This window comes from Suncus etruscus, chromosome 12 (genome assembly GCF_024139225.1).
Source record: "Suncus etruscus isolate mSunEtr1 chromosome 12, mSunEtr1.pri.cur, whole genome shotgun sequence".
Classification (NCBI taxonomy): domain Eukaryota; kingdom Metazoa; phylum Chordata; class Mammalia; order Eulipotyphla; family Soricidae; genus Suncus; species Suncus etruscus.
The window spans coordinates 96,613,006-96,640,988 of NC_064859.1; the positions used below are offsets into that span (position 1 = coordinate 96,613,006).

The 27,983-nt window shown below is 39.4% G+C and overlaps 1 protein-coding gene across 1 annotated transcript in view; it reads right to left on the reverse strand.

Moving 5' to 3' along the window:
- The window catches only part of LOC126024306 (phospholipase B1, membrane-associated-like), an 85,893-nt gene that overhangs the window by 26,996 nt on the left and 30,914 nt on the right, over positions 1-27,983 (reverse strand). Inside the window, exons 17-33 of the mRNA XM_049784694.1 lie at positions 26,669-26,729; positions 23,435-23,493; positions 21,205-21,278; positions 20,480-20,586; positions 16,110-16,218; positions 13,898-13,949; positions 12,385-12,450; positions 11,961-12,061; positions 11,045-11,126; positions 9,157-9,261; positions 8,974-9,069; positions 7,046-7,135; positions 5,969-6,029; positions 4,325-4,383; positions 3,664-3,737; positions 555-598; positions 83-194 (exon numbers count right to left, since the gene is read on the reverse strand). Of these exons, the coding sequence (XP_049640651.1) occupies positions 83-194; positions 555-598; positions 3,664-3,737; positions 4,325-4,383; positions 5,969-6,029; positions 7,046-7,135; positions 8,974-9,069; positions 9,157-9,261; positions 11,045-11,126; positions 11,961-12,061; positions 12,385-12,450; positions 13,898-13,949; positions 16,110-16,218; positions 20,480-20,586; positions 21,205-21,278; positions 23,435-23,493; positions 26,669-26,729 (1,352 nt within the window). The remainder of the gene's footprint in view (positions 1-82; positions 195-554; positions 599-3,663; positions 3,738-4,324; positions 4,384-5,968; positions 6,030-7,045; positions 7,136-8,973; positions 9,070-9,156; positions 9,262-11,044; positions 11,127-11,960; positions 12,062-12,384; positions 12,451-13,897; positions 13,950-16,109; positions 16,219-20,479; positions 20,587-21,204; positions 21,279-23,434; positions 23,494-26,668; positions 26,730-27,983) is intronic.

The following is a 27,983-nucleotide window of genomic DNA, read 5'->3' on the forward strand; positions in this document are numbered from 1 at the left end:
CAAGCATATAAAGTTATGTGACAATTAGAAATTATTAATTTCACATATCCTATAGCTTACACCACACTCTTAAATATCATACTGTGTTAATGCTTGGGGAGTAGCGAGATTCAACCAGGCTTCATTGTCTTCGTAAGTTTTGGTAATCAACACGGAATAGCCTTTAATATCACTGTTGAACTTCCGAAGGATATCTGGAAGAGGATACAAAGCTTTCATGATGGAAAGCTAGGGTACTCTCTCCATTCTTGCCTTCCTGCCAAGAGTACTGACTTATCCTCACCTGCAGCCCCTTGGAGAGAGGGGACCAGGAGGCAAACATGCTTCCTAAGCTCCAGGAGCATGTGCCCAACAAGTTGGGATCTCACTGAGTTTAAAGAACTTGATGATAGGCTGGGTCTATGCAGGAGAAGAGCTCCTCAGTCTGATTCTTTCTGTCTCTAGCCCTGCCCTGTGCAATTATCTATGCACCTGTCTGATAAAGCATTTACCCACAGAGCTTCAGAGGTCAGGGGGAACAAGGAAACAGACAAACACACCTGCTGTTCACTTACTTGGTAATGTTTTCACAGAGGGCAGCTCTTTGTCACCTCCAATGCTGTTAGGAATGAGCAAGCCATGGAGAAACAGTCAGTGCCTAGGTATTCAGTAGCAGCAGGTACCACAGCTCCCTCCATGTCCCATCATTGCTCAGTGCTTGAGACATGATGAAATCATTTCATTTGCTACATTTGCAGGCGGATAGAGGAAGGGAGCACTAGTAAGCAATGCGAGTGCCTCACATTTAAAAGCCATGTGCTATTTCACTGAATTATGTTCCTTCAGTCTTCCCAGAAAAAAATTCTCTTCTTGAAAACATTAGATTCCCCAGACACACACTCTCTACTCCCAGGAAAGGCAATTTGGAAATAAATAGTGCTATCTTTCTTCCCCCATATAAAGTATATCCAGTTTCTCATTTTTCCCAAAGAGCTGATGTTAACAAATTAACGATTATATTTTGCATAGTAGAAACCTGAGCCACCCAGATTAATTTTCTTTTTTTAAAAAATTAAAATATTATTTTTCTTTTTTGTTTTGTTGTTGTTGTTGATGATGATGATGTTTGTTTGTTTTTTATTTGGGAACACACCCGATGATGCTCAAGGGTTACTCCTGATATTGCACTAAAAAAATCACTCCTGGCTTGGCAACCATATGGGATGCCGGGGGTCAAACCTTGGTCTGCCCTAGGTTAGCATGTGTAATGCAAATGCCCTACTGCTTGCGCCACCACTCCAGCCCCTGGGATGGATTAATTTTTAAAAAAAATGTAAGAAACCACATATGTCTGAGAAAATCAAGTTGAGTTGGTGACCTTTTGAGATAACTAGCCTCCTCTCTGAACAGTGGTCCATAAGTTCCACTGGAGAGTCAGAGAATGTCTCTTACTACTCTCCGTGTTGAATCAAATTTCACCAAGGTAACCTATACTTATGCTCTTAAATTGTACCTTTATTTACACCTGAGACTTCTCTTCTTTTAAGCATTTTTGTTTGTTTGTTTTGGGGCCACCCCTGGTGATGCTAAGGGGACTTGGAGAACCATATGGGATGCTGGAGAGTGAAGCCAGGTTCATCCTGCAAGGCAAATGCCTGACTGATGTGCTATCATTCTGTTCCCACTTTGAAGCAATTTTGGTGTGATTTTGTTTCTGTTTATTATATCAAACACAGTAGTGTCCTGGGTCTTCTGGTTCTATGATCATACATTACTATAACCATGCATAGGAAATAATAGATGATAATCGGTATGAATGAATATCTCTCTGGCCCACTTTCAAGCAATTTAATTCAATATAATGTGGAAAGCAAAGAGAGAAACAGTTCTCTTTTAGTCAGCTGTAATGTTCAGCTATATGTATTTTTCTTCTGCATCTATCTCTTAAATGTTAATATTATATTTTAGACATATAGACATTGACAACTTGAAGCTATTGTCTAGACTACTAGGAGAAACTTCCAACAGGCCTGCAATCATGAAGCAGCATGACAGTTTTTCATCCAAGAATGTTGGAAGGATATAGCTAAGGGTCTATAGGTTAGGATTTATGGCAAAGGTTTAGTCAGAAGCTCTGAGTGACCAAGAAAAAGCAACTAAGTTTTGTCTTGATATAGAATGGATGTCGCTTCTGGCAGAGGATATTCTAATTCAACTGGGCTGGTGGTAGGTCCTTCTCTTGAACTTCTAAAGCTTATCCCAGAAAAATTATTGTTTTTATTTCTGCTCCTAAATTTTTCTTTATGTTAAATAGTAATAATACATTATGCTCGAAAGATCATTCTAAGTCTATACACCACTTACATTGCTGAGTTGTAACTCTACCAACTCTACCATATTTCCATCAACAAGAACACAGTCTATGGACACACACAAATGCAGGCCTCCAGTCTCTTATTTGGTCATTTCTTATCTTTAGTTATCTTTGTTGTAAAATAAGTGTGTTGGCATATCTCAGAGACAAGAGAGATGAGGGCTGGTAGGTGCAGCTCATGACATGAAGCTCATCACATAGAGTGATGAGTGCAGTTGGAAAGATGACTACACTGAAAACTATAATAACAATGTGAATGAATGAGGGAAGTAGAAAGCCTGTCTTGAGTACAGGTGTGGGGGTGGGGAGGAGGGAGATCTGGGAAATTGGTGGTGGGAATGTTGCACTGGTGAAGGGGGGTGTTCTTCACATGACTGTAATCATACAACTATAATCATATTTGTAATCACGGTGTTTAAATAAAGATAATTATATATAAAAAAAGAAAAAAATAAGTGTGTTTCTACAGGAAACAAATGTTCTGAGTTCATTTCAATTACATATTGATTTTAAAAGTTTAAATAAGGCTTTTGAAAAATATCTAAGAGACAGAGATCTTCTGCATATAATGACACCAAGCAATGGAATTCCTTTCCCATGTTTGTGGGAAGGAAGGTTCTGCAGAAGTTGGGATGTTTTTATGTGATGATCAGAAACCCAAGGATTTGAACTCTTGCTAGTAGCTCCTGCCAATCCATTCCTCCCAAAATCTGCACCAAAAGGTGAAGCTGTTCCATACCTGTGGGCTAGTTGATCTACTTGATGATTGGTTTAAGCAGCAGCAAAGCACAGGGGCTACACCTCTTGCCATATTCTATCATAGGTTTTTCTTAGACCCCCCCAAAGAGTAGAGCAGGGGTCTTCAAAAATTTATCCAGCCTGCCAGGTGATTTTGCCACAGATGCTGTCCTGTTTAGTGGCCAACATGGACCAGGTCCACAATGCTGTGGGTTGTGGGTTATACTCTGACTAAGCCTCCTTCTCTCAGTCTCTTGTTTCCTCCTCTCATTCTCAGGTAGGGTCAAACTATAGCCTGCCATATGCATTCCCAGGTTTCTCATTGAAATATAGGTAAGTTTGTTCATTTAATTTTACTTGTTCTTCATTTTAAACATTGTATTTGTTTACTTTCTGTGTTTTTACTTCAAAACAAAAATAATACTGTGTACATAGAAATTTGTTCATAGCTTAGTTCTTTTAAAAAGAAACTATGACCTATTCCTCCAATCGTCTGAGAGAGAATAAACTGGCCCCATGTTTAAAATTTTTGAGGACCCCAGGTATAGAAAAAGACAAAGACAAGCATTTACCTAAATGCCACTCCCCGAAATTCTAAAAGGTTAGATAGATCAGAGAAGGATGTAGAACCAGCTCCTCTTCCAGCCTTAAAGAAATATCAAAAGACACAGGTCAATCATCAAATCTGAGAAATGAGAGACTGGCAATAGGCTCTGATCCTCTTGCCCTCTGGGACATTCTGTGAAGTCTCATGAGAATATTGGACATGCGGCCAGAGTGTGGAGATTAGGTTTTCAAGCCTGTCCTATTTCCAGGAATTAGAAATTATTAAGAGCACCAGTCACAGTGTTGGAGTCTGACTCCTTTTCTGTAGAGACCAACTATTTTTTGCTTTGTGGGTCTCATAAAGCATTTTTTCTCAAGGGAAAAGGAAACTTAGAAAACTGAAAAGACTCAATATGTTTAGTATAGTTTCAAATTATTTTGTGTAGTTTTAAAGTGCCTTTTGGTATCCAAACCTTCATTCTCAGAGGTATTTTAATACAATCCTGAACATGGTTTTTCTTGAGCAGGTGGCTTCAGAATGCCATTGCTCTCATGTTCTCAGATACTCTGATTTAAGGGACAGGACAACATAGAGTTCAGAAGTTTGAGCTCTACAGTGACATGGTTACAGAATTGGGTATCTCCTTTCTAGTTTCCCTAGCACACTTCTTGGCCCCAGATACTTACATTTAAATAACCTCCCAAAGCAGCAACAATTTTGATGTCTGCAGGTTTCACTTTATCCACTGGAAAGTTAGAGAATGACATTTGAATGTGAGGGAAGCAATTTGCATTTAGAATCTAGTGCTTCCTGCTCTGAAAAGACCAGAATACACTCTGCATGTAGGTCAGTAGGTCACTTTGGGCCAAAATTCCATGGATCATGTATGCTGAGTTTATATGGTCCACTTATCCCTCTGAAAGACAGAGAGGGGACAGAAAACATAGTACAGTGGGCATGGAACTTGTCTCATCAAAACTGATATTTGATCTTAAGCACCCCATGTGGTTCTCTGAGCACAATGAGGGGTGATCTCTGTGTGCAGAGCCAGGACTAAGTCCTAAGCACCACTTGCTATGGCTCAGAAAACAGAAAAAAATAAATAAAAATGAAACACAGAGAAAGAAAACCCTAGATGTCTGAGAGAGCTGTGCCAAAGAGAGAGACAGAGACAGAGAATGACACAAAGATAGAGGTGGGAGGGAAGAAGGGAGGGTTGGATAGATTGGAACAGGGGTGGCAAACACGTGGCTCTTGAGCCACATTCGGCTTCCAGCCAAAAATGAATGCAGCTCTTTGCCTCTTATCATTATTTTGTATACTGAGGCTCTTTGCCGTTTGGATTTTGTTCTGCTGATCTGAGGAGGGATCTCTGAGGAGATCCCGAGCACGTAGTACCACCCCTGACTGCATCATCCTGTCTCCCATCCCTTGGAAACAACTGCACGGGCCAGTGGGGGGGGGGGGAACGAACCGTGTGTTACATATTATGTCACATCTTGCCATTAGTTCTAAGTGTGGAGGACGCAGCACACCCTCACTATTACTGCAGAATTTTTACCCTCACTCAAAATGGCAAAATGCAATATGTGTTTAATATATTATTGTTAAAATTCTATGCTTTGTGTGAGTGTTTGTCTTGGCAGGTCACTGCGTGGTGTGGCTCTCTGACTCTCACAGTTTAAAATTTTGGCTCTTTGTGTGGAACTTGTTCGTCACCCTTGGATTGGAGGGACAGATGTCATGTCAGCTAGGAGAGGACAGCTGTGAGGTGAGGGCAAAAGTGAATGAGCCCTCATGAGGTGAAAGTCAGGAACAGACAGAGAAACAAACAGTGGCCCATTTTCAGGGCATTTTGGGTTTTCACCAAAAATCTCCATTTCATGCCAATCTGTCTTCTGAAGACTCCAAGGAACACTTGCATCTAATCCAACAGCAGGAGTCACAGTTTCTGTTGCCTTGGCCATCAACATCACCAAGGATCTGGGTAACTGGTTCCTGTGGGACTTCCCTGACTCCTCACCAGACTTCTAGGCCTTAATAAGGTTATAGTCAAGTTGTGACTCAGACACACTTGAGTCTCTTAAGAATTACAGAAAAGAAAGGAGTCCCAGAAAGTTTTGCTATTGGCCATAGCAACTGGTCAGGCTGAAATCTGCTGGGAAGAAAGGAGATCACTGCAGGAAAGTGTGGGCAACACTAAAAGAGTGACTCTTTTAGATGACCAGTGACAGGAAAAGCCGCCAAGTGTCTCTTGGGTAGAGCATGACAAGACTTGTCACAGACTTCACTGGGGTGGGTTCTAATCTTGATGAGAATTTGAGGCTTACCTGAGATAGGAATGTTCGTAGATGGACTCATGTCTGGGCATTGGATAACGTCCTCAGAAACCTAAGGGTGGGGAAAAAATCAAAGCATCTCAGGGTTGAAAAGACTAGAAGCACCAGAGCTAGCCCCAGCCCCAGATAACTGGGCCCACCTTGAGAATGAGCCTAAAGGAGTATTTGAGGTTGGCTCCATGGGAATCTGAAACACCAGCCAGATTGGAATCTGTTCCTAGTTCAGGACCCTCTGTGAGAGTAATCAGATCCCATATTATTCAATTTATGCCTTGCTTCTAATTGTTGGAAACATCTTTGTGTGTAGAACCTTGGTTGGAGTTTATGCCATGTAATCTTACTTCTGGGTGTGGTCTGTTCCTTCCTAATAAATGGGTTGATTATTAGGAAAATGTCTTTTGCATTTCAGGACTTTTCACTGAGCTTGCTGCTTCTTAAGGGAGAAAGGCTTACATGTTGGAATTCCTGAATCCATTTCTCCCTCCTTGTGTATGTGTATGGATGATCTTGTAGATCAATGCTTGCTTCCAGACACATGTCTCTCCAGTATCCTGGCTTTAGAACTCAAGGATTAATTCTTTATACTTCTCCATGATCCCAAGTGAAAACTACCATGAGTTACTATCATGACTTACCACCCCGATGGGGTTTTATGCACCCCAGACAAATTTCCCCAATTTTGTGGATAGTGATCTGCTGAGATTGCAATTGATTGGTATCCTCAGGTTCATTCTTAGGGCACATGTGCCCCATATCCTCTTTGATGAATATATGGATGATCTTATTTGGTGGGGGGAGCAGTGTTATACACACCAGGCAGGGTTATTGAACTCCATGAAATGAAACCTAGAAATACCTGGCTCTAAATCATAAATTGCTCCTATCCAGCTTGCGCAATCATATGGGATGCCAGGTTCAAACTCAGGTCAGTCCCCGGTTGGCTGCTTGCAAGGCACAGGCCCTAACAATTTTGATATCACTCAGGCCCTATGGGTGATTTTAAACAAGAGTGGGGCAGTGCCAAGGCAAAACATAATGGAAACCCCTAACATGTTTCCCTGCCCCTACCTGCTGGGCTTCCCATAAACTGTCACCAAATATGTAACAATAAGCAGGTATACATACACTGTTCTTGCTGGTCATCAGGTAAGGATGTCCCTGCGAGAAAGAAGAAGCTGGTGTAATTCTGTGTCACCCACCCTATCCTGAGCTCATCTTAAGAAATGATGACCTGGACATGTTGATCATACTTCTCCAGTGCTCCATATTTCCTAGTTCCTACCCCAAAAGGCTGAGGATACTGGTTTCCTGCACTGGGACAACAGTTCAACTAACAAGAACAACTAGAATAAAGCCTCAGTGACTCCCAAGAAGTCTGTTCTCTCCCTGCTACCAAGAAAGCTGAGGTGAGTATTCACTCTTGTTCTTAATCTACTCAGAGTTTTCAGAAAAGCTAGTGTACCCCCACTTCATCAGTTCTCAAGACACCCATGACGCTATCTCCTTCCATTACTGGGCTCCTTTCGTCACAAGGAAGAATAGTCAGACATAAAATGTTTCATTGGCAGTCCATCTAGGGGTTTGTATTCAACAGCCAGAGTATCTCTAGAAATAAAGAAATTGAGAGATACCATAGATGCAACACAAAGCACCAAGTATGTTTCTGACAACTTAGGTTCCTGAACGCAACCCAAGGTATCAAACATGCATAGAATGACCATTCTGCTGAAGTGCATGTCTCATCTCTCTGAAAACTTGGTAATAAACATGGTGCTTCACTCTGAGGACTTCAAGGGAAACTTCTCCTGCCTGCGTCTATCTGCCTGTGTTTCTGAATCCCTGAAGATTTTCTTAGAGGTCGAGGGAGTGCACCCCCAAAAAACTGTCAACTAGAAGCAGCAGAAGAGCGCAGCGTGGCCATGCACTCTTTCAAACCAATGAACCCCACCACAATATGCAGGAAAAACCACACTACAAGCGTGACAATGGGGAAACCTCGCAGGCAAACACCATCCATAGAGAATGAAGATGAAAGCTCAGTAATAAACATGGTGAAGAAAATGAGCTAAGGCACAAAGTCCTTTGATTTACAGTTTCCTGGGATCTCTGTCTCGACTATTTTCATCATGGATGACATCTTATTCTGCCATGGGAACTCTTATTGAGAATGTCACCACATCTATAGATCCCTGCCTTCCTCTAAATTTTTGCCCTATTGCTGCACTTCAGAATGTCAGCTGGAAATTGCTAACATTTCTCGCTTTCTACTTAAAAACTGCTTTGTGCAGCTCAAACTTTTGCGAGTTCACTAAGACACAAAGGTGTCCCAGATGTTCTTAATCCTTCCAGCAACTAGGAGTTAGCATCCCTCAAATTACAAGATATAAAACTAGATTCTGATTAACCAGAATCAGAATAAGACAGAAAAGTGAGTATTAAGGAGACTGTTGAGGACCTTGATGAGAGGCTTTCAAAGACCAAATAATAAGCTTTCCCAAGAATCCTGAGAAGAAATGGCTTCACTCTACCTGTGTGGGACATGCGAAAACAATATTGCCTGTGAAATTATGCATCCTGGACTTCTGTCCCACAGGTTGTAGCTAAGAAAAAAAAACAGGAAGGTTGGAATTTAGGAAGAGGTATTATAAGGGAAAGATTGAGGTGCAGGTCAGAACTAAATTATAGTAGGCACAAATAAGACAAGGGGTTTCAGTACAGTGGAGAATGTGCTGCTGTTTACGGCTGATATAGGTTTGAGCCTGTCCACCAAATTTTTTCCCTGGGACTTGCTGTAAGTTATCTCTGAATGTAGAGCCATAGGTAATGACTGGCTATATCAGTGTGTTTCCCAAAGTAAATAAAAAAAGAAGACATGGGGCTTTTATTGTTGGAAAGAAATCCCAGCCTTAAAATGGATCTCTAAAGCTTCTGGCCATTTCCCCAAGTCTTTTCTGTACCAGAGGGAGAAATCTACATCCCACACCCTGACACCTTACCATGCTGTTCCAGAGGGCACTGGCTATATGGCCAAGTGTCTTCTGACTGAAGTGGAAACAATCGGGGTCAAAGTAAGTCAGGTCAGGCAACCCCTCCTATTTACAGGGAGCAAGAGGGGCTATGCTGAGATGATGGACGAAACAAAATACACTCAGAAATAATAAAACATTAGCTTTCTTTACCTCAGTCCTGGGCATTTCAAACCTTTCCAAGAAGGGCTGCAGGACCACGGTAAAATCATGTCTTTTGTCATAGTGCCCACTATAGATTAGATCTTCTACAAGCCTCTGCAGAAGGAGAAGAAATCACATGAGGCCAAAAGAATTTGCCTCTGCTTCTATAGGATTATTCTCTTTATCCACATCATTCAACAGCTGACTTAGGAGAGAAATTTATCTGCAAAAAATTCTCAGGTCCTCAGGCTCTAGCTCCCTTTTAATCACCTATCAACCCAAACCCAGTCCCAGACACTTGACATAAGATATGGTAATTGAAGAAAAGGGGAAACAATGCCATGGTTTTATATTCTTTAAATTGACTCTGATTAGGAATCTTGAATGACCACAGTAGTACATGTCATTTTCCTTGGATAATTCTGTCATTAGTTTATTTCCCCTGGTTTGCTAGTTAAGAGTGACACAGCACACTCAATGCTCTCTTTTTGATTGTTTTTGTCAAACCTGGCAGTTTCAAGGGGTTACTTCTGGCTCTATAATTCTGGCTGATTCAGGGGACCATCTGGGGCACATTGAAATGAACCTTAGTCAGTTGAATTCAAGGCAAGTGATTTATCACTATCACTCTGACACCCACACTTGCTTCTACCACTTGTGTAGTATGTAAGATATATGCCTGGGTGCACATGTGTTCCTGAGTATGCCCACTCCCTGCTGAAGGCTCAGACAAGACAATCTAGGATGTATACTGTGATAGAGGCATGATTCCCACAGCTAACACTTAAGACTCAGTGGCATGAGAACCAATGCCCTAATTCTGACCCCATGTGTCATACTCTGACAGTTCACCACTTGCCAGAGTGACACCATTTGGGGTTACAACCCTGGGCTGTGTGCCAGGAAACAGGAGTGTGAGAGGACCCAAGGCCAGCCTGAGAGAAAACTAGAATGCTGACTCTAACCCTGATCTCTAGGGAGTCTTCTCTAGCCAGTGGCTCCATGAAGGGAAAAATGGGTGCAATATTCTAGGGAAGATCTTTGCCAATTGAATAACTGTGGGAATTTTCACCAATCCTTTTATCTCTTGTGAGCCCTTCATCTGTATCTTCATCTAGTATAAAGGGTTTTCAACAAGACCTTACCTATCCATTAAATCCCTCCCAGTGCTACTGGTTAATCTTAGTATTGGCCCCAAGGGATCACAGAATTTACATTCTAAATAGCAGAGCAATGTTGTGAAGTGTGTCCAGCACACGAGGTATTTACTATAAGCATCATTTTTTGTTTGTTTTTTGGTTTTGGGGCCACACCCCTGATGCTTATGGGGTACTCCTAGCAATGCGCTCAAAAATCGCTCTGGGCTTGGGGAACCAGATGGAACACAGTGGGATTGAACCGCGATCTTTCCTAGGTCAGCGCATGTAAGGCAAACACCCTAGAGATTGTGCCGCTGCCCTGGCCCAAGTACGAGCATCTTTCAAAAGTATTATAACACCTTTATCTAAGCAGGGAGTGGAAATAGAAGGAAACCAAGAGACGGCATGAGGTACGCATATCCTTTCACAGGTAATGATATTCCCCTCGAGTGTGCTGGGGAATAGCTCTATTCCAAGAAGTCCATGAACAGTTCAGACACCAAGCCCACATAGTGCTTGTGTGTCATCCAGGAAGGATGAAAGTCTACTACAGTTGTTCCAAGGGACTACTTTGAGGATTTTTTTGGTGGTTTTGGGGGTTACTTCTAGCTATGTGCTCAGAAATCACTCCTGGCTTGGAGGATAATATGGAATGCTGGGATCGAATTGAGGTTTGTACTGGGTCAGCCATGTGCAAGGTATATGCCCTAACACTGCACTATCCCTCCGGCCCCCTTTGCGGACATTTTGTCATTTACCTGATACTTCTTATTGAAGTTAACAACTTGATCAAATTCTTGGGCACCTTCATTAAACTTCATGACACAGGGACATAACTTCCTGCAGGGAAAATCAAAGATCTGTTCTTATCTGAGCAGCACTGATTGCAGGCATGATGCACTCAGAATACATTTCATTTGGAAGTATAAGTCAGGACAAAGAGGCTAGTCAGGACAAGGAGAGGGTATCAGAGCTGATTCAATGCCCTGGAAATAGCATTCTAACATGAATTCATCATTTTACAGCCATCTACCTACTCAGTACTCTCATGCCATCTTCACAGGATATATGTGGTCTGCATCATGTGATATTTGGCATGGATCTTCAGGGAAATAGCTAAGATGCACTGTCCCTTCCAAGAGCTAATATAAACTTGGTTAATCATTCATCAGACCTTTCATCAGACCTGCAATGAGCATCTCTATATCCCATATTTTGCCTGCAGTGAATCAAGTGCAATGATCTCTGGGGAAGTGGTTCATGAATAATTTCCATAATATCTTCCATGGTGGTGTGATGGAACCTGAAGAAAGCTACAGGTTTAACATAATAGGGGCATTTCAGTGAACTTTTTTAATTGACCATTTACAAGCTGACCTTTTGGAGAAGTTAGTCCTAGTTAGAAGTTAGTCCCTAGTGAACTAAAAGATAATCTGCAACACCAGGACAGCAGCATAGTTGATTTGGTTATCCAGACTTCAAGGACAGCAGAAGCCCATAATAGGGCCAGGAACACAGGAGTATTCTCATGTTAGCTGTTTTAAATTTGAAATCTGATTGCCTTAACATCTATCCCTCACACTGCCATCCTTGGGTTTTGTAACCAGTAAAATAGACTTTCTGCTGAGGGATCTATGGGACTTTAGGAAATACAGAAAGAAGCTTCCATCTCACATTAGTTGATCTCGAGGACAAATGTTTTCTGTCTCCTTGTATATCGCATTCAGGCTGGTAATCTCCAGTGGTGATACCACATTCACCACCATCCTGGGAACCTGATCAAAGAGGAAATGATTTGCTGAGAGATCCCAAGGTGGGTGGTACTTAGTCTCTCATCTGCATCAGGATCAATCTTTTTGCTGACTCTGAGGTCTATAACTGACTCTGAGGTCTATGGCTGACCCTGAGGTCTATAGCTGACTGAGGTCTATGGCTGACTGTCTCTCAGGTTTCTGGACTCCTCCACTGCTTCTTGGATGCTAACTCTTACTCTTGGTCTTCATGAAGGAACCTGGCATGTAGGTCCCAGCTGAAAGCCATATCTGCCACCAAGCTCTTTCTTTTTGGAAGAAACATCAGTCAGGCCCAGCCTTCATACCTCTCCCTGCAGAATGTCCAGAGCATGCTGAATGCCATTTTGAAGGATTTCAGGAGTAATGTTGAACTACAAGAGAAAAAATGTCTCCAGCACTAATTAATGGTTATGACCATCTCCATGAATAATAAATATATATGTACATATATATAAATATATATAAGTATATATGAACCTTCCTTAAATACCATCGACAATGGGTGGGAGATCATTCACTATGTCTATGTCCTATTTCAATTCTCCGATTTTAGGGTTTCACAAACAAATAAAATAATCTTGGGATAACAATGTTTTCTTAGGGTATCCAGCAACCCAGTATCATCTGAGGTTGCACTATTTTAAAAACATACATGAGGAAGTCAAGGTCCATTTATGTGGCCGCGCCAACGGAGTAGGTAAAATATTTTAATATTTAAATTTAATGTGTAATGATTAGAATTAATCTAATATGATTATAATAAATTATAATTAATGGATTAATTATTTAAGCATTACTAATATTTAATAAAAAATATATTAATCATAATGTGATATATATTATATCTAATATAAAATATCTAGTATTTATAAACTCAGAATGAATTTTGTTTTTATAATGATTAAGTTACTAATATCAAATTTATATGTATATGATATTAAACTATTTATATAAAATTTATGCTTTAATATAAAATTATTTTATACTAGTATTTAACATATTTAAATTATTAGATTAATATTTAATCATTATTAATCATGTTTATTATTTAGCTATTAGAACAGGGATATGCCTTTACCAATCTACAAAGATAGGTAGAGTTTCTCTTGGTGATTGGGAATTTCTCTTGGATCTAGATGGCTATACTCAGGTGGCCTTGATATAAAACAGATTCAAAATCCATTGCTTTTACTTTTGAATATCTTTATCTCTGAAGGCAGTAGCCTATCAGATATCAACATAGGTTTCATACTTGGTGATATTCAAGGCACATCACAAGCATGTAGCCAACATGCCAACCAAACAACCTACTGACTGATCAGGCTGCACTGCTCAGAAACACTTTTCTGCTGAGGTACACTGTTTTGAGGATCTGAAAACCTACCTTTTCTATACAGAAATAACAAAGCTCTTGGCCTCCTATAAACATGGTGAGTAACTTCCAGTCATCCTTATAATTTATTTTCTGAAATGAACAGAAAACAGCCATATGAATGCCATGACTCAGAATCATGCTCAGTAGCAGGTGCAGTAGCAATGGATACTACACTGGTTGGCTCTTCACACACCAGAGATTTTAGTAAACATTAATATCCTCTATTCTTGGTTTGAGGATCATAGGTAATAGATCCCAGGTCCTTGGTTCCAGATCAGTGGGTGCTGTTTTGTAAAGATATAATTTCTTAAATTCTATCATACCTGTCTGACAATAATAGTTTACCCCCCTCTGTCTGATGGATTTCTCCTGCCCTCTTTCACTTCCAAGGTATTTTACATAGCATGGTCGCATCTGGTGCCATCCATTTCCCATAGACTCACCTTGTCATTTTTCATCTTTCTTATCACCTCTGTGACTTGGTTAGACATGTCCCTGTGGATACACACAGGAAGAATTGATATGAAGAGCAGAAATGCAGAAGGAGAGTGTATCACAGAAAGCAGAAATTCAATAGCAACTTCTCCTGGTTTGTGGGAGGGTGGAATGAAGGCCTGCCCTGTCACAGAGCCAATTCCTCACTCAGGGTCCACCAGGTTAGGAAGGCACAGTTCATTATAGGATGCGTAGAGCAGTGAAGGTTATGAGGGTGGGACCTACAGTCGGGATTCTTTCTGATTGGCTGATTTCTTCCTCTCTTTAGAGCCTGTTCTTTCAAGATTAACATAGCTGGGGAGGCCCTCATTTCCAGTAAAGTTCAGCGGCTCACTGTTAAACACACATGGTGGGTCAGACATATCTGCTCTGGACTCTTCATTACCTCTTGCAATCATGAATTCCTATTATTTATCCCCAAAAATGGCACAAGGGGTTACAAAATACTTCTATGAGAGGATGAGAGCCACAGGGTAGTCAAGCCTTACTCAGTAAGTGAAAACCATGCGTGAGGTCCCTAACTTTCCAAGAGTCTCAGTTATATGGAAATTTTGGTTCATTAAAATAAAATTTTCTAATTACTTGGATGGAGAAATAATACAATGTAACAGTGCCTGCACTTGCCTTACATGTGGGTAACCTAGGTTTGTTCCCTGGCACCCCATTAGGTGCTTCAGTACAAGCAGGAGTAATTCCTGAGCTCAGAGCCAGGACTGAGCCCTGAGAACTGCCAGGTGTGTCCCCAAAACAAAAACAAAATCCAAAATTCCAAAGGAACACACTCTTTATGAATATAAAATATCACATTCAATAGTAGAAAAAAATCTCGTTAGAAATAATTTAATTATTTCTGTAATCATGCCGACCACCACTATTGGTATCATCATGATCATCAGGAACACAATCTTTGCCACTATGCCTAGCAGAATATAATAGTGACATGAGCTATTAGTGCAGTTGATTGGGTTTTAGTTGTAGTCAATTATTTACAGATACCTGGGTTAGACTTTGAATAAGCCACTTAACAATATGAAGATTAATTTTCTCATGTTAATCTGAAATTATTAGGGCACCTTCTACTTTCATGGACCAGCATTTTAAAATGCTAAATTTATGACCATTAATATAATCAGGATGAAATCATGTATTTGACCCTATGATCTGTATAAACAGAGTAAATCAAGGAAAGATAAACATATACTTCATAAATGACATAATAGTAACTATATAGTTGGAATTTTTACAGAACTTGGAAAAAAGCAGACAAAGCAGGAGAGCATAGGGTCAAACGCATGCATTTCTTTATGCTGCTTGGTGTGGCAGTTTCATCTGTGACATGGAGATAGTAAATTATCCCAAACTTACTTGTAGGCCAGAATTGACTTCTCCAAAATTGACTAGCACAAAAGAGCTCAGACCCCTGGGCAAGCGTGCAAATATACCCAGGGTTTTATGTAAACTTTGGATAATTTTTCTCTGCAAGGTTTAAGTCTTGGAAAACATACTGACTTAGTTATGCTAAACAATGACCCCATATTTTTTATTGTGAGTTGATTTATGCCTGAAACAGCATATATTTCGTAAAGTAAAACAAAGTTCGAATAGGAATGGAGCTATTGTACAGGAATTAAAGCTCTGGACCTTCACACAATCAAGCCTGGTTTTGTCCCTGGTATCACAAACGAATATGCCATCAAGAATGATCTGTGAGTGCAGAACTAGGTGTAAGTCCCTAACACCTTTTGGAAAGACCAACACCCCCTATCTACTACAAACACTAAACCTCTAGACTTTTACTTTTTCCCCATAAAATGGAAAGTAAAAGTACAGATTTTATTACAAAATCTGTTAAGTTTGTAGAATCCAGCATTTTAAATTATGTGTTCCCTTTTTAGTCATGACTTGAGTAAAAAAAAAAACCTGCAGTGATAACAGAGTCAGCAGGAAGCAGACATCAAAAATCTAATACCTCTAAGGTGTTAGGTATAAGAGCTACTAGCTATCTGTGCCCCCAAGAAAAGATGCACTGAAAGCGGCATCCCAATTAGTCAAGAACTAGCCTATAATGCCCCAGTTTCTAATCAAACTACTGTTTAGACCAACTCCCTCCACCAGGTTCACAAAGGACGTGTGCGATGCTTTGTAGGGTGCCTAGCTCACATTGAGATGTCTCTGGACACAGCCTGGTTGAGTCTGGCTCCAGCACTGTATTTCATTCCATGTCCAAGAGTGTAGCCTATCAGTTCAGAGTTGAATTTCCGGAGAATATCTGGAAGTACAGGAAAGGAATGTGCTTAAATGCTCCCCCCAAATAATGTACCATGACTTTTATGAGTACCTGAGAACAGACATTGGGACAGAGAAGACTCTAACTTATGACCTTAATCTTTATTCGTCTTGGAAGAGAAAGAAAAATCTATGTGTAAGAGGCAAAACCTAATATACGGTGCACATAGGTGCTTGTGTAGTGAGCAAATGAGTAGTTTCTTCTTTCATACACAATTTCAGTCTCAGAAATAACAAACTGATGTATATCACAATAATCGAGCCACTTAACACATTATGTAGCAATTATTTTATATTCATGTATGCCTTCCAATATTATGACAATTTACATTAGATATTGAGACAACCCACCTACCATCCCCTCCTTTATTTGCAGACATTATTTGTGTTTGCTAAAGGTCTTTTCATTCAAACATTTCAAACATAATACTATTCCCTTCTAACTTGTAGTTTCATTTGATTAATCAGCATATATCTCAGTCTCTGTTTTTTATTCTGCTTAAAAGATTTTATCACTATTTCTGATTTTAACATTTTAATTTTAATAAATATTTTTCTAAAAATGTTTTGGATTTTTGGGCCACACCGGTGATGCTCATGGGTTACTCCTGGCTATAAACTCCGAAATAGCTCCTGGCTTAAGGGACCAAGTGGGGTGCTGGATGATCAAACTGCAGTCTGACCTGGGTCAGCTACATGCAAAGCAAACACCTTACCTTTGTACCATCCCTCTGGCCACTCAAATTATTTTTATAATAATATCTTAATATTATTTTTAGTTTTCATCCTAAAAGTGATTATCTGAAGCTAAAAAAATGAAAAGTTACACTTAAAGATACAAAAAATATACATATTAAGATGAGGAAATAGGAAAGAGATTTAAAAAAAATGAAGCACAAGTAAGGGAAATTATTCAGAATATCTAGAGGAGTTCTTTCAGAGTTATAGATATCTCAGGTATCCATAGAAAGTTAATAACTATGAAAGAGAGAAGACAGACAGTGAAACAGATAATAGGGGAAATTTTCTTATATCTGTGCTCCCATATCAATCTTAACGTTGGAAAATTTTCCCCAAAACCAATATCACACTGATATCAGAATAGAGACACTAATAAAATAAAATAAAAGTATGGACCAACAGCTATGAAAATGTCGTCAACAATATTCTATAGAACTAAATCAAGCAATATATTCAAAGATTTCAGGACCTGATTTTTTACATATAAATATACATATATAAAATGTAATATACCATATTTAATAGAAAAAGAGATATCCTAGGCAGATATTCTAAAGAAAACCCTATTCATTGTTGGTAGAACTGGTCATCTGGTCATCTGGTTCTACATTTATGGAAAAAAATATGAAAATCTATCCAAAACTATAATAATAAAACTATCCTATGATCACAATACTGCATTATGGCATCCAACTCTCCTAAAAGAAATTCCCATTAATTTGAAAGTTTATATGCACACCTATGAACATTGACACACTTACTACAATAACTAAGATATGTGAACAACCCAAAAAAGAAGACAGGATTCCTAAGAATAGCAAGCCTGGGGTCAGAGAGATAGCGTGGAGGTAAGGCTTTTCCTTTCATGCAGAATGTTCTTGGTTCGAATCCCATATGGTCCCCCTAGTCTTCCAGGGGGTGATTTTTGAGCATGGAGCTAGGAGTAACCCCTGAATGCTGCTGAGTGTGACCCAAAAACAAAAACAAACAAAAAGAATAGCAAGTCTTTATAAATTGTGACTTTTAGGGCTGAAGAAATGAAAGAAGTGTTAAGAATCAGTATCAGTTGTTGCATATGCCCACCCTGGATATCATCCCAGCATCCCAATAATACATGGTGCCTCTAAATTACCAAGTACAGCACCACAGCCAGTGTTGTGGTCCCCAGCAACACAGGGCCCAACGATACACATTTTGGGGCTCTAGGTCTGATACACCTGCCTGATCAGCCAAATATTGCAGGCAATATCCCCGAGTTCATGAACAACACTTGGACCCCAGAAACAAAACCATATAATAAAGAAATGTTTGCGTAAATATTAGAATAATATGTAAATTTTATACTTATTTATATGTGAAACTCACATAATAAAATAATATAATGATTTTTAGTAATGCAGCTAGTGATAAAATTATCCTAAGGACTATATTAAGTTGAGAAGCTTTTGTACCTCAAAGAAAATAATGAAGAGGACACGAAAGCCACCCACAGAATGGGATAAACTATTCACCTAATACCCATTAGATAAGAGGCAAATGTTTAAGATATACAAATATTGACATATTTAAACAAGAATAAAACATCTAGCCCCATCAAAATTAAGAAGAAATGAACAAACAATTCCTCAAAGAAATATAAATAGCCAAAAGAAGCATAAAAATGCTCCACATCACTAATCATCAGGGGAATACAAATCAAAACAACAATGAAGTACAATTTCACGCCACTGACACTGGCACATATCACAAAGAACAAGAACAATCTGTGCTGGTGAGGGATATAGGGAGAAAGGAACTCATTCAGTGCTGGTGAAAGTGCCATCTAGTCCAGCCTTTATGGGAAACAATATGGAAATTCTGCAAAAAACTGGAAATTGAACTCCCATATGATCCAGATATACCATTTTGGGGAGATAGCCTAGCAACACAACAACACAATATAAAAATGCCTTCTGCAGTGCTATTTAGAATATCCAGAATCTGGAAACAACCCAGATGCCAGACAACATATGAAACGGTGGTATATTTACACAATGGAATACTATGCAGCCATCAGAAAAATGAAGTCACAAATTTTTCTATATATGGATGAACATGAAAATATTATGCTGAGTGAAGTAAGTCAGAGGGAAAGAGATAAACAAAGAGTTTCACTCATCATTGGGTTTTTAGAAAATAAAAGACATTATTGTAATAATACATAGAGACAATAGAGGTGAGGGCTGGAAGGTCCAGTCCACCAGACCTTACCAGAAAGTGTGGTGAATTCAGTTGAAGAAATAACTACACTGACAACTCTCATGACAATAGAGAGTGAGAGAAAAAGAATGCTTGTTTCAAATACTGGTAGGTGGTAGGGGCAGAGGAAGTTGGGGGACACTGGTGGTGGAAATGTTGCACTGGTAAAGGTGTTATTCTTTTTTGTAACTAAAACCCAACCACAAACATCTTGTAATCATGGTGCTTCAAGATATTTAAAAGAATAAAAATTATCCTAAGGAAGTTGTTGGCAAAATCCCTCAAGGTAAACGTTGAGAGCAAATTTAGTTGCTCGCAGATCTTACATCTTACTATGTCAAAAGCAGAGCATCCAAAGCATGGTGTTGTCACATAATACATTTCAGAAATAGAGCTGCGTCATCTTGGGAAAGATATCCCTCCATGTAATGGGTAAAGGGAGGTAAATTTATTGAGGAATCTCTTTGTAATTTGTAGTAAGAATTTGACTGTGTTTTGTTTCCTCCCTCACTTGTTTCCTTTATTGAATACAACTTTCCTTTTTTTATTTAACAAAGAGAACTTAATTGAAGTATAATTAACCAATAATAGACCACATATAATTCATTTAATAGGATAACATTCATCCCATTAAATGATTATACATGTGCAGCATAATTATGATCAAGATAATAAGAGCAACATCTTTTCTATAAAATTACTTTTGTTGTATTGCGATCCTTGACCCTGGTCTTCCCATGTTCTAGACAACCACTATATTGCTTTCTGCTCTATGGCTCACTTGGTATTTCTATAAATAGAGCTTTCTACTAATGAAATCTCGCTATATATTCATAAAATCAAACTACATGCATTGTTTTGTTGTCTTTCACTCTAATTTTTTGAGATTTATTTATTGAATTATTTATTTGTAATTTGTACTAATAATAGGACTGTTTTGTTTCCTCTCTTTATTGAATACAATTTTTCTTTAAATAAAAGTAATTCATTGTCACCATGGACCTTATATATAATGGATATACTCAATTCATATTGGTCTCAATAAAATAAAAAAGTAACAATCTGTAGGGATTTCCTCAGACTGAAGAAGTATCACACACCAGTAAGAACCACCAACACCACCACCACCACCACCACCACCACCACCACCACCACCACCACCACCACCACCACCACCACCACCACCACCACAATCGCAGTCACAGCCATCATCACTACTACCCTACAATTCACCCTAGGTTCTTTCCTGTCTTCTAGTTTCCTACCAAACCCATGTTCACCTCCGGGAGACCCACTGAAACACACTGGTAGTGGATGATACTCACTGGGCAGGGTGAGAACATTTGTCAGGGTCTCATTTCCAGCATTGCTTCTGTGAGACCAAAGGAAAAAGAGAAACGTTGAAATGCCAGTACTGCCAAGTAGCCCTGATCACAGATGAACTAGAAATGTCTTTCTGGTGGGCTAGACATTTTCTCCTGCTATTTTATTTGGGTGCCAGAACTGAAAAATGACCCATCAGACAGCAAATCCTCTATCCTCAAACCCCCAAATCAGAAAAGTGATTGAACTTAAAATGCCACGCAAAATTCCTTTGCGTTTTAATCTGTGGAGCTTAGACATTTAAGCAGGGAGACATTTAAGAGGGTAACTCAGAGTCCTTTATTTGTGACTGAAATCTATATTCACCCCTAGAACAGAATTAAGAACCCAACTGGTTCACAAGACATCGAGACATTGAGGCTGTGTTTTTGTTACTGGGAACACAGGAAGAAAGGCTAGCTCCTAACATTTTGTCTCCAGAAACCCTAAAGAGATAATACAGGAGTAAAATAATGCTTGCCATGGAGGTGGCTGAACTATATTTATTCAAATGTGCCACATAGAGAGCTCTGGGCAGCTCATCACCTGAGATCTTGTATCCTTCTGGAAATGGGAGCTTTTTTCCTGTACAGGAGAGTCCCCAGGACATTGTCACACCCTCACTCACCGCCATGTTAGGCTGTGATGGTCACTCAAGGAACTGTTGAAGGTCTGAAGTCTGTGCTCAGCCCCAGCAGCTGCCTAGAGGAAACAAGGGGTTCTGAGTGACTTGCCAGCCAATAGGCGTGTGTCTTGGTGCTGAGGATTCGATCTGGATGTGTGATAGATTAAGAGTCTAGGCAACCTTTGCATTGAACTTTCCCTTTATAGCAGTGCTTCTCAAAGATTTTCTGTCATGCCCCACCCCGAAGAAGAAAACATTTTTCAAGCCCCCCGTGCGACTGTAAATAGTAACTTTATTTAAATAAACTTTAACCTCCAAACAAAATTATATAAAATAATTTGAGCTGATATTTTCATCAGGGTGATGTCTGTATTAATAGCTACAATGAGCATGTTTGCAATGCATAGCTTTTCGAAGCGAGGTTTGAAGCAGGACACAGCAACTCTCAGCTCCAGAGACATACAAACATAAGCACGAGGCTTAGCTTGTTATGACAGTGTTTGCCGAGGTCAAACGCGCCCCCCTTTATGGAGCCTCTGTGCCCCCTGGGGGGCACACCCCACTATTTGAGAACCACTGCTTTATAGAGATGAAACAATGCCTCCCTTGGGATCCTGGCCCATCTATTTGCTCATCCCTATTTAGGAAACTCCTCCCATTTGGGAACAGTAAAAAGAGGCTCATAAAATGAACTCTCTATAACGTGCGGACTTTTTATGAAATATTCTTATTTTTGGCTTATTCTTATTATTGTTATGTTTTATAACAATTATTTATATTATTATATTAACAATACACATAATATATAAAATAATATATGTGTACATAATATGTATATGCATATCACCATATATCACATACTATAAATTAGTTAGATTTAATATTTATATTATAATTATATGTTATAATAAAATTGTTTTTTTTATAATTATTATCCTTATTCTTTAAGTTATTATCTTTATTCTTATTATCGGCTCTCTCAAAGTCAACAACTTGTCCTACTCTAAAGATCTGTGTCTCTGGTCTTCTAAACAAAGTCATTCATGAGTAGTGTCCTCCCAAGCTCATGCTATCGAAGGTCTTCCTAGGACTACATAGCATCTGTACCCAACTCTTTTGCCACATACTTGGAACAATGTAGTCCCGGCATCAGTCTCAGGAAGTGGCTGCATACTGTGTGCACCATTGATGGGGACTCATCCTAAGAGCATACTAGAGATGACTGAGGCCATATAATTTGCTGGTGGGCCATAAACAGAAAGAAGCCAGGACATGCATTGTGCTCATCAGCCTGCTGCTCCTCCCTGGGAGGCCCTGGGCAGAAGGTCCAGTGCAGATCAAGGTAATGGAGCTAACTCCACTGGTGGAACTATACACCTGGATTTGGGAACTACAAGCTCTGTCTTGTCAATCACCTATAATTTGGGGACTAGAGTACTCTCTCTCTTCTCATTCAACCTCAGCTTTTTATTTAAAAACATTAAATATGTGGCACGTTGCAGGGTAGGTTGAGTATGAAATATCAAATGAAATATCAAAGAAAATGGCTCACAAAGGGCAAAGATGTCAGCAAGGCTTTGAGAAATATTCATTTGGGTGCTATGAAAACTACTGATCCACAGAACAGCAGTGAGAGCTCCCTGCATTGACAGTGTCTGAACAAAATTGGTGTGCAACAACCTGGCTCCACACCACCACATCACCAGGAACTCTTCAAACTTAATTTTGTTTGGAATAGGTAGATGTTTGTGAGCTCTGGACTGTCACCATGGAATGGATTCAGGGAGTGGTTCAGATTAGTTTCAACCTGTTTCTTGATGGACTCACTACGAAACACATAGAAGTTAGTCCTGCCTGCTTCAGCCAGGCTTTTACAGCTCTTGATACATTCCCTTGACTCTCTCCCCTGACCTTCAGAAGAGCCTCACAGTGACGAGGAAAACCGAGTAATTCTTTCACACAACCAGGTCACTTCTACCACAAATGTCTGGCATACTTTGTAATCACTTTAAGCCTAGTGCCACTATAACAAAAAAAAAATAACAATGGAGTCAAGAAAAACTTGGAAGGGTAAAACTGCATATTGGAATGGTTCGGGGATAGAGAGGGATGGATGGATGGATGGGAACCAAGATGGCAACATTCCAGAGTTGGGATTGAGGTTGTCCCTGAATTTTTGTAATCAGGCCACATGTCTATTGCTCCATTTCCTCTATAACTGGAACTAACTCACCAGGACAGAATCACCTACAGCCGCAACCACCTTGATGTCAGCAGGCTTCAGTTGGTGAACTGAGAACAGAAGCAAGAGAAAGTGTGAGATTTGGGTTCCTCTGTCACTACAAACACAAAAAAGGTCTTCACAACTATAAAACTCTGGTTATAGAGACAATCAACTAGAACAAGAATATTAAAAGTGTGTCATTTTCCTGAGCTTACAAAATAGCTACTGGGTGTCTTACATCTGGTTATCCCTCCAGGCATATGTATGTACATTGGGTGCAAAAAAAATTAGGTATCTATAATATATGGTTATTATATAGATTATACTGGTCTTGCATAATATTTGCAAGTATGGTCAAAATATCCACAAATCGAATATAAAGAAAGATGCTTTTGACTCGTGACTTATGAAATTATCTTTCTAATTGACTCCTTGTGACTAGAACTCAAAATGTAGGCCCAGCATTCCTGTAGGTGTCTTCTCTGCCCAGTCGCATAAGTTCAAACAGGCCTGAATCTGTCTGTTTATCTACTTCTTCAAAAGCTCCAACCACCCAGTTTTTTTCTCACCATAGGTTGGTGGTGTTCTGTTCTTAGACCTTATAATGCCAAAAAAAAATTATAACCTAAAATCAAATAATAAAATAAGGCCCACATTTTACCTGGCTTTTTGATATTAAGATATGTTCTCTTTGATTGGTTCTTTATCATAACCATTACAGAAACTATCTAGGCATATTGCCGAGTGTTTTGTGGACCATGTTTTTTAAAAAATAATTAATAGGGGACATTTATTGTTTAACTAAAGAGAATATAGCTATTTAAATACATGAGTTTCTTTCCATCTCCTCATATGTGTTACTTAATATATACTAAGCATATAATAAATTACTCAATATATTAATTAATATATTAAATTACTTTATATATTAAATATACTTAAGAATTTGCACATAAGACCCCCAGCTAACATCATGTACGAAGGTAAAATCCAAATGGATTAAAGACCTCGATATCAGCCCCAAAAACATAAGATATATAGAACAATACGTAGGTAAAACACTCCAGGACATTGAGGCTAAAGGCATCTTTAAGGAAGAAACTGCACTCTCCAAGCAAGTGAAAGCAGAAATTAACAGATGGGAATATATTAAGCTGAGAATCTTCTGCACCTCAAAGGAAATAGTGCCCAAGATACAAGAGCCACCCACTGAGTGGGAGAAACTATTCACCCAATACCCATCAGATAAGGGGCTAATCTCCAAAATATACAAGACACTGACAGAACTTTACAAGAAAAAAACATCTAATCCCATCAAAAAATGGGGAGAAGAAATGAACAGACACTTTGACAAAGAAGTAATACAGATGGCCAAAAGACACATGAAAAAGTGCTCCACATCACTAATCATCAGGGAGATGCAAATCAAAACAACGATGAGATACCACCTCACACCACAGAGAATGGCACACATCACAAAGAATGAGAATAAACAGTGTTGGCGGGGATGTGGGGAGAAAGGAACTCTTATCCACTGCTGGTGGAAATGCCGTCTAGTTCAACCTTTATGGAAAGCGATATGGAGATTCCTCCAAAAACTGGAAATTGAGCTCCCATACGATCCAGCTATACCACTCCTAGGAATATACCCTAGGAACACAAAAATACAATACAAAAACCCCTTCCTTACACCTATATTCATTGCAGCACTATTTACCATAGCAAGACTCTGGAAACAACCAAGATGCCCTTCAACAGACAAATAGCTAAAGAAACTGTGGTACATATACACAATGGAATATTATGCAGCTGTCAGGAGAGATGAAGTCATGAAATTTTCCTATACATGGATGTACACGGAATCTATTATGCTGAGTGAAATAAGTCAGAGAGAGAGAAAAACGCAGAATGGTCTCACACATTTATGGGTTTTAAGAAAAATGAAAGACATTCTTGTAATAATAACTTTCAGACACAAAAGAGAAAAGAGCTGGAAGTTCCAGCTCACCTCAGGAAGCTCACAAAAGAGAAAAGAGCTGGAAGTTCCAGCTCACCTCAGGAAGCTCATCACAAAGAGTGATGAGTTTAGTTGGATAAATTACTACATTTTGAACTGTCCTAATAATGAGAATGTATGAGGGAAATTGAGAACCTGTTTAGAGTACAGGCGGGGGTCGGGTGGGGAGGAGGGAGACTTGGGACATTGGTGATGGGAATGTTGCACTGGTGATGGGTGGTGTTAAAAAAAAAAGAAAAAAAAAGAATGAAAAAAAATAAAAAAGTTAAGTGGAAAGACCGTGCTTGCCATTCCTACCCGAAGCTGAAAAAAAAAAGAATTTGCACATAAATAGTTAAAATAAACATAAATACTTAACTTCCTATGTACACATGTATTCATTTTTTTTGCTAGAGGAATGCCAACATATGAAATTAAGTATTTGTTTCTACTGCTAGGTCAGTAGTTCAATCAAATGAGTATCTACCAAGTTGAGAGGGATCTGGAGAAAATATGTTCTTGACATATGTGCCACCTCTCCTTTAAACTAGAAGTTGAAAAAAGGGGCCAATATAGTTTTGTTGAGAATATTTTTAACTTACTGGCCAGTTCTTTGGCTTATTTTGTGACTGGAGCTCAGAGATACAGAAAGCACAAATAAACATAAAGAGGGCATCTCTGAAATGAATAAATCAATAATCATGTATGACACACTATCAGATTAAAAAAAAAGAAAGATGTTGTACATGACTGCAGAAATATTTGCAAGGGAGGGGAAGATGCTTTGTGTTGCCTGAGTCATCATGGCCATCCATCCCTCCCTTTTCTGGTTCATGCATATAGCCATATTTCTAGGTAGCTTGTCTGGGGCATGAAGCTTCCACCATGTAGGAATCACTTCCTCTCAGGGAAATATTGCCTTTAGCATTCTAGGCTCTCAGCTTCTTGGTCTAGTCACTGATGTTTTGGTCCACTCAGAAGCAGTGAACAAACAATTAGAAAATGTCACACTTCCTTGTTCTATGTGATGTTATTTGTTGTTATATTTTTATTGGTGTTAAAAATGTTTGTGCAACATGCTTAGAGTATAATTAACTTTACAAATTCTACCAAAGTTTCCCATGGGGACACAGATTGGTTAGTTTTGCTTCTCTCTTAGGTTTCTTTTTTAACTTATTTGTTTTTGTTTTGGGGACACACCATTATATTTAGTGAAGGAAATCTTACTTGAATTAAAGGTTGTGTACCTGAATTGGGAATAGTCCAGGATGGATTCATGTCAGAGCACTTTAACCGCACATCATTGGGCTAAAATAAGACAAGAAAACAATAACATAAAGACAGCCATAGGAAAGAGAGAGAGAAATAATAATAATTTTCCCACTTGACACAATAATGCGATGGTTATTTGTGACTTCTTTCTTTCCAATTTCCCTACCTAGGATTGCTCACTTTGCTTCCCAAAAACTCCACTCATGTGCTGTATCCTTCTCCTCAGTTCTCTCTCACTTCACTTTCCAAGTTCTAGCCAGTGTCCCTATCCTCACACTCAGTTTCTTGGGTTTTCTCCTAACCCTTCAGAGGGACCAATATTTCTACACATTTAAAAACATTGCCCTCACATTAAGGACTCAACTTATTTAAAAAGAATTTGTTGAAAACTTGGGAAGAGTCTTAAAATTTTGTCTGCATAATAAATGGGAACTTGGGGCCAGAGAGATAGTAGAGTTGGTGGTGGTATAATTGCCTTGTATGCAGCCTATCAGGGTTTGATCCCCAACCATCTCAGATGGCCTCCCAAGAATCACCAGCAGTAGTGGTTCATGAGTGCAGAGTTAGGAGTAATACCTGAGAAGTGCTAATCATGTACCCCAAACAAAAATTAATATAAAGGGGAGAAGTCAGTATTTAAATCAGTCAGGGCTGATTTATCTAGCAAGGAGGCTCAGGGTGCTGGTTATCCAGCTGTTCTAAATATGAGGTCATAGAGAAGAGAAACAGCACAAATGGTAAGGCTCCTGCCTCATACATACCCAGCCTAGATTTGATTCCTGGCACCCCATATGTTCCTCAGTCCTGTTAGAATTGATCCCTGGGGACTGGAGCTATAGCAAAGACATAGTGCGTTTGCCTTGCAAGTGGCCTGCTTCGATTCCTGGCATCCCAAATTGCCAGCAGCAATTTCTGAGCACAGAGTAAGGATTAACCCCTGAGCACCTCTAGGTGTGACCCAACCTTCCCCCCACCTAAAAAAGATTTATCCCTGGGTGCAGAACAAGGAGCAAGTTCTAACAACTCTTGTGTGCAGCCCCCAAACAAGAACCCAAAAATAATATGGGAGGTCTGAAGAAGATCACCTAAGAGATGGAGAGGGGATTTTTGGAGGATAAATAGAAGAGATGAGGAGGAGAGATTGAGAGAGATTCAGCAAGAGAGATGGAGAAAGAAGCAGAGCAAGCTGAAGAGAACAAGCTTAAATAGCTTTAAGATTACAGGCCACACAAGTGGTGCCTAGGGCCTTGAATAAAGCTGATAACCCCTAAAGCCTGACTGTTGTGAATT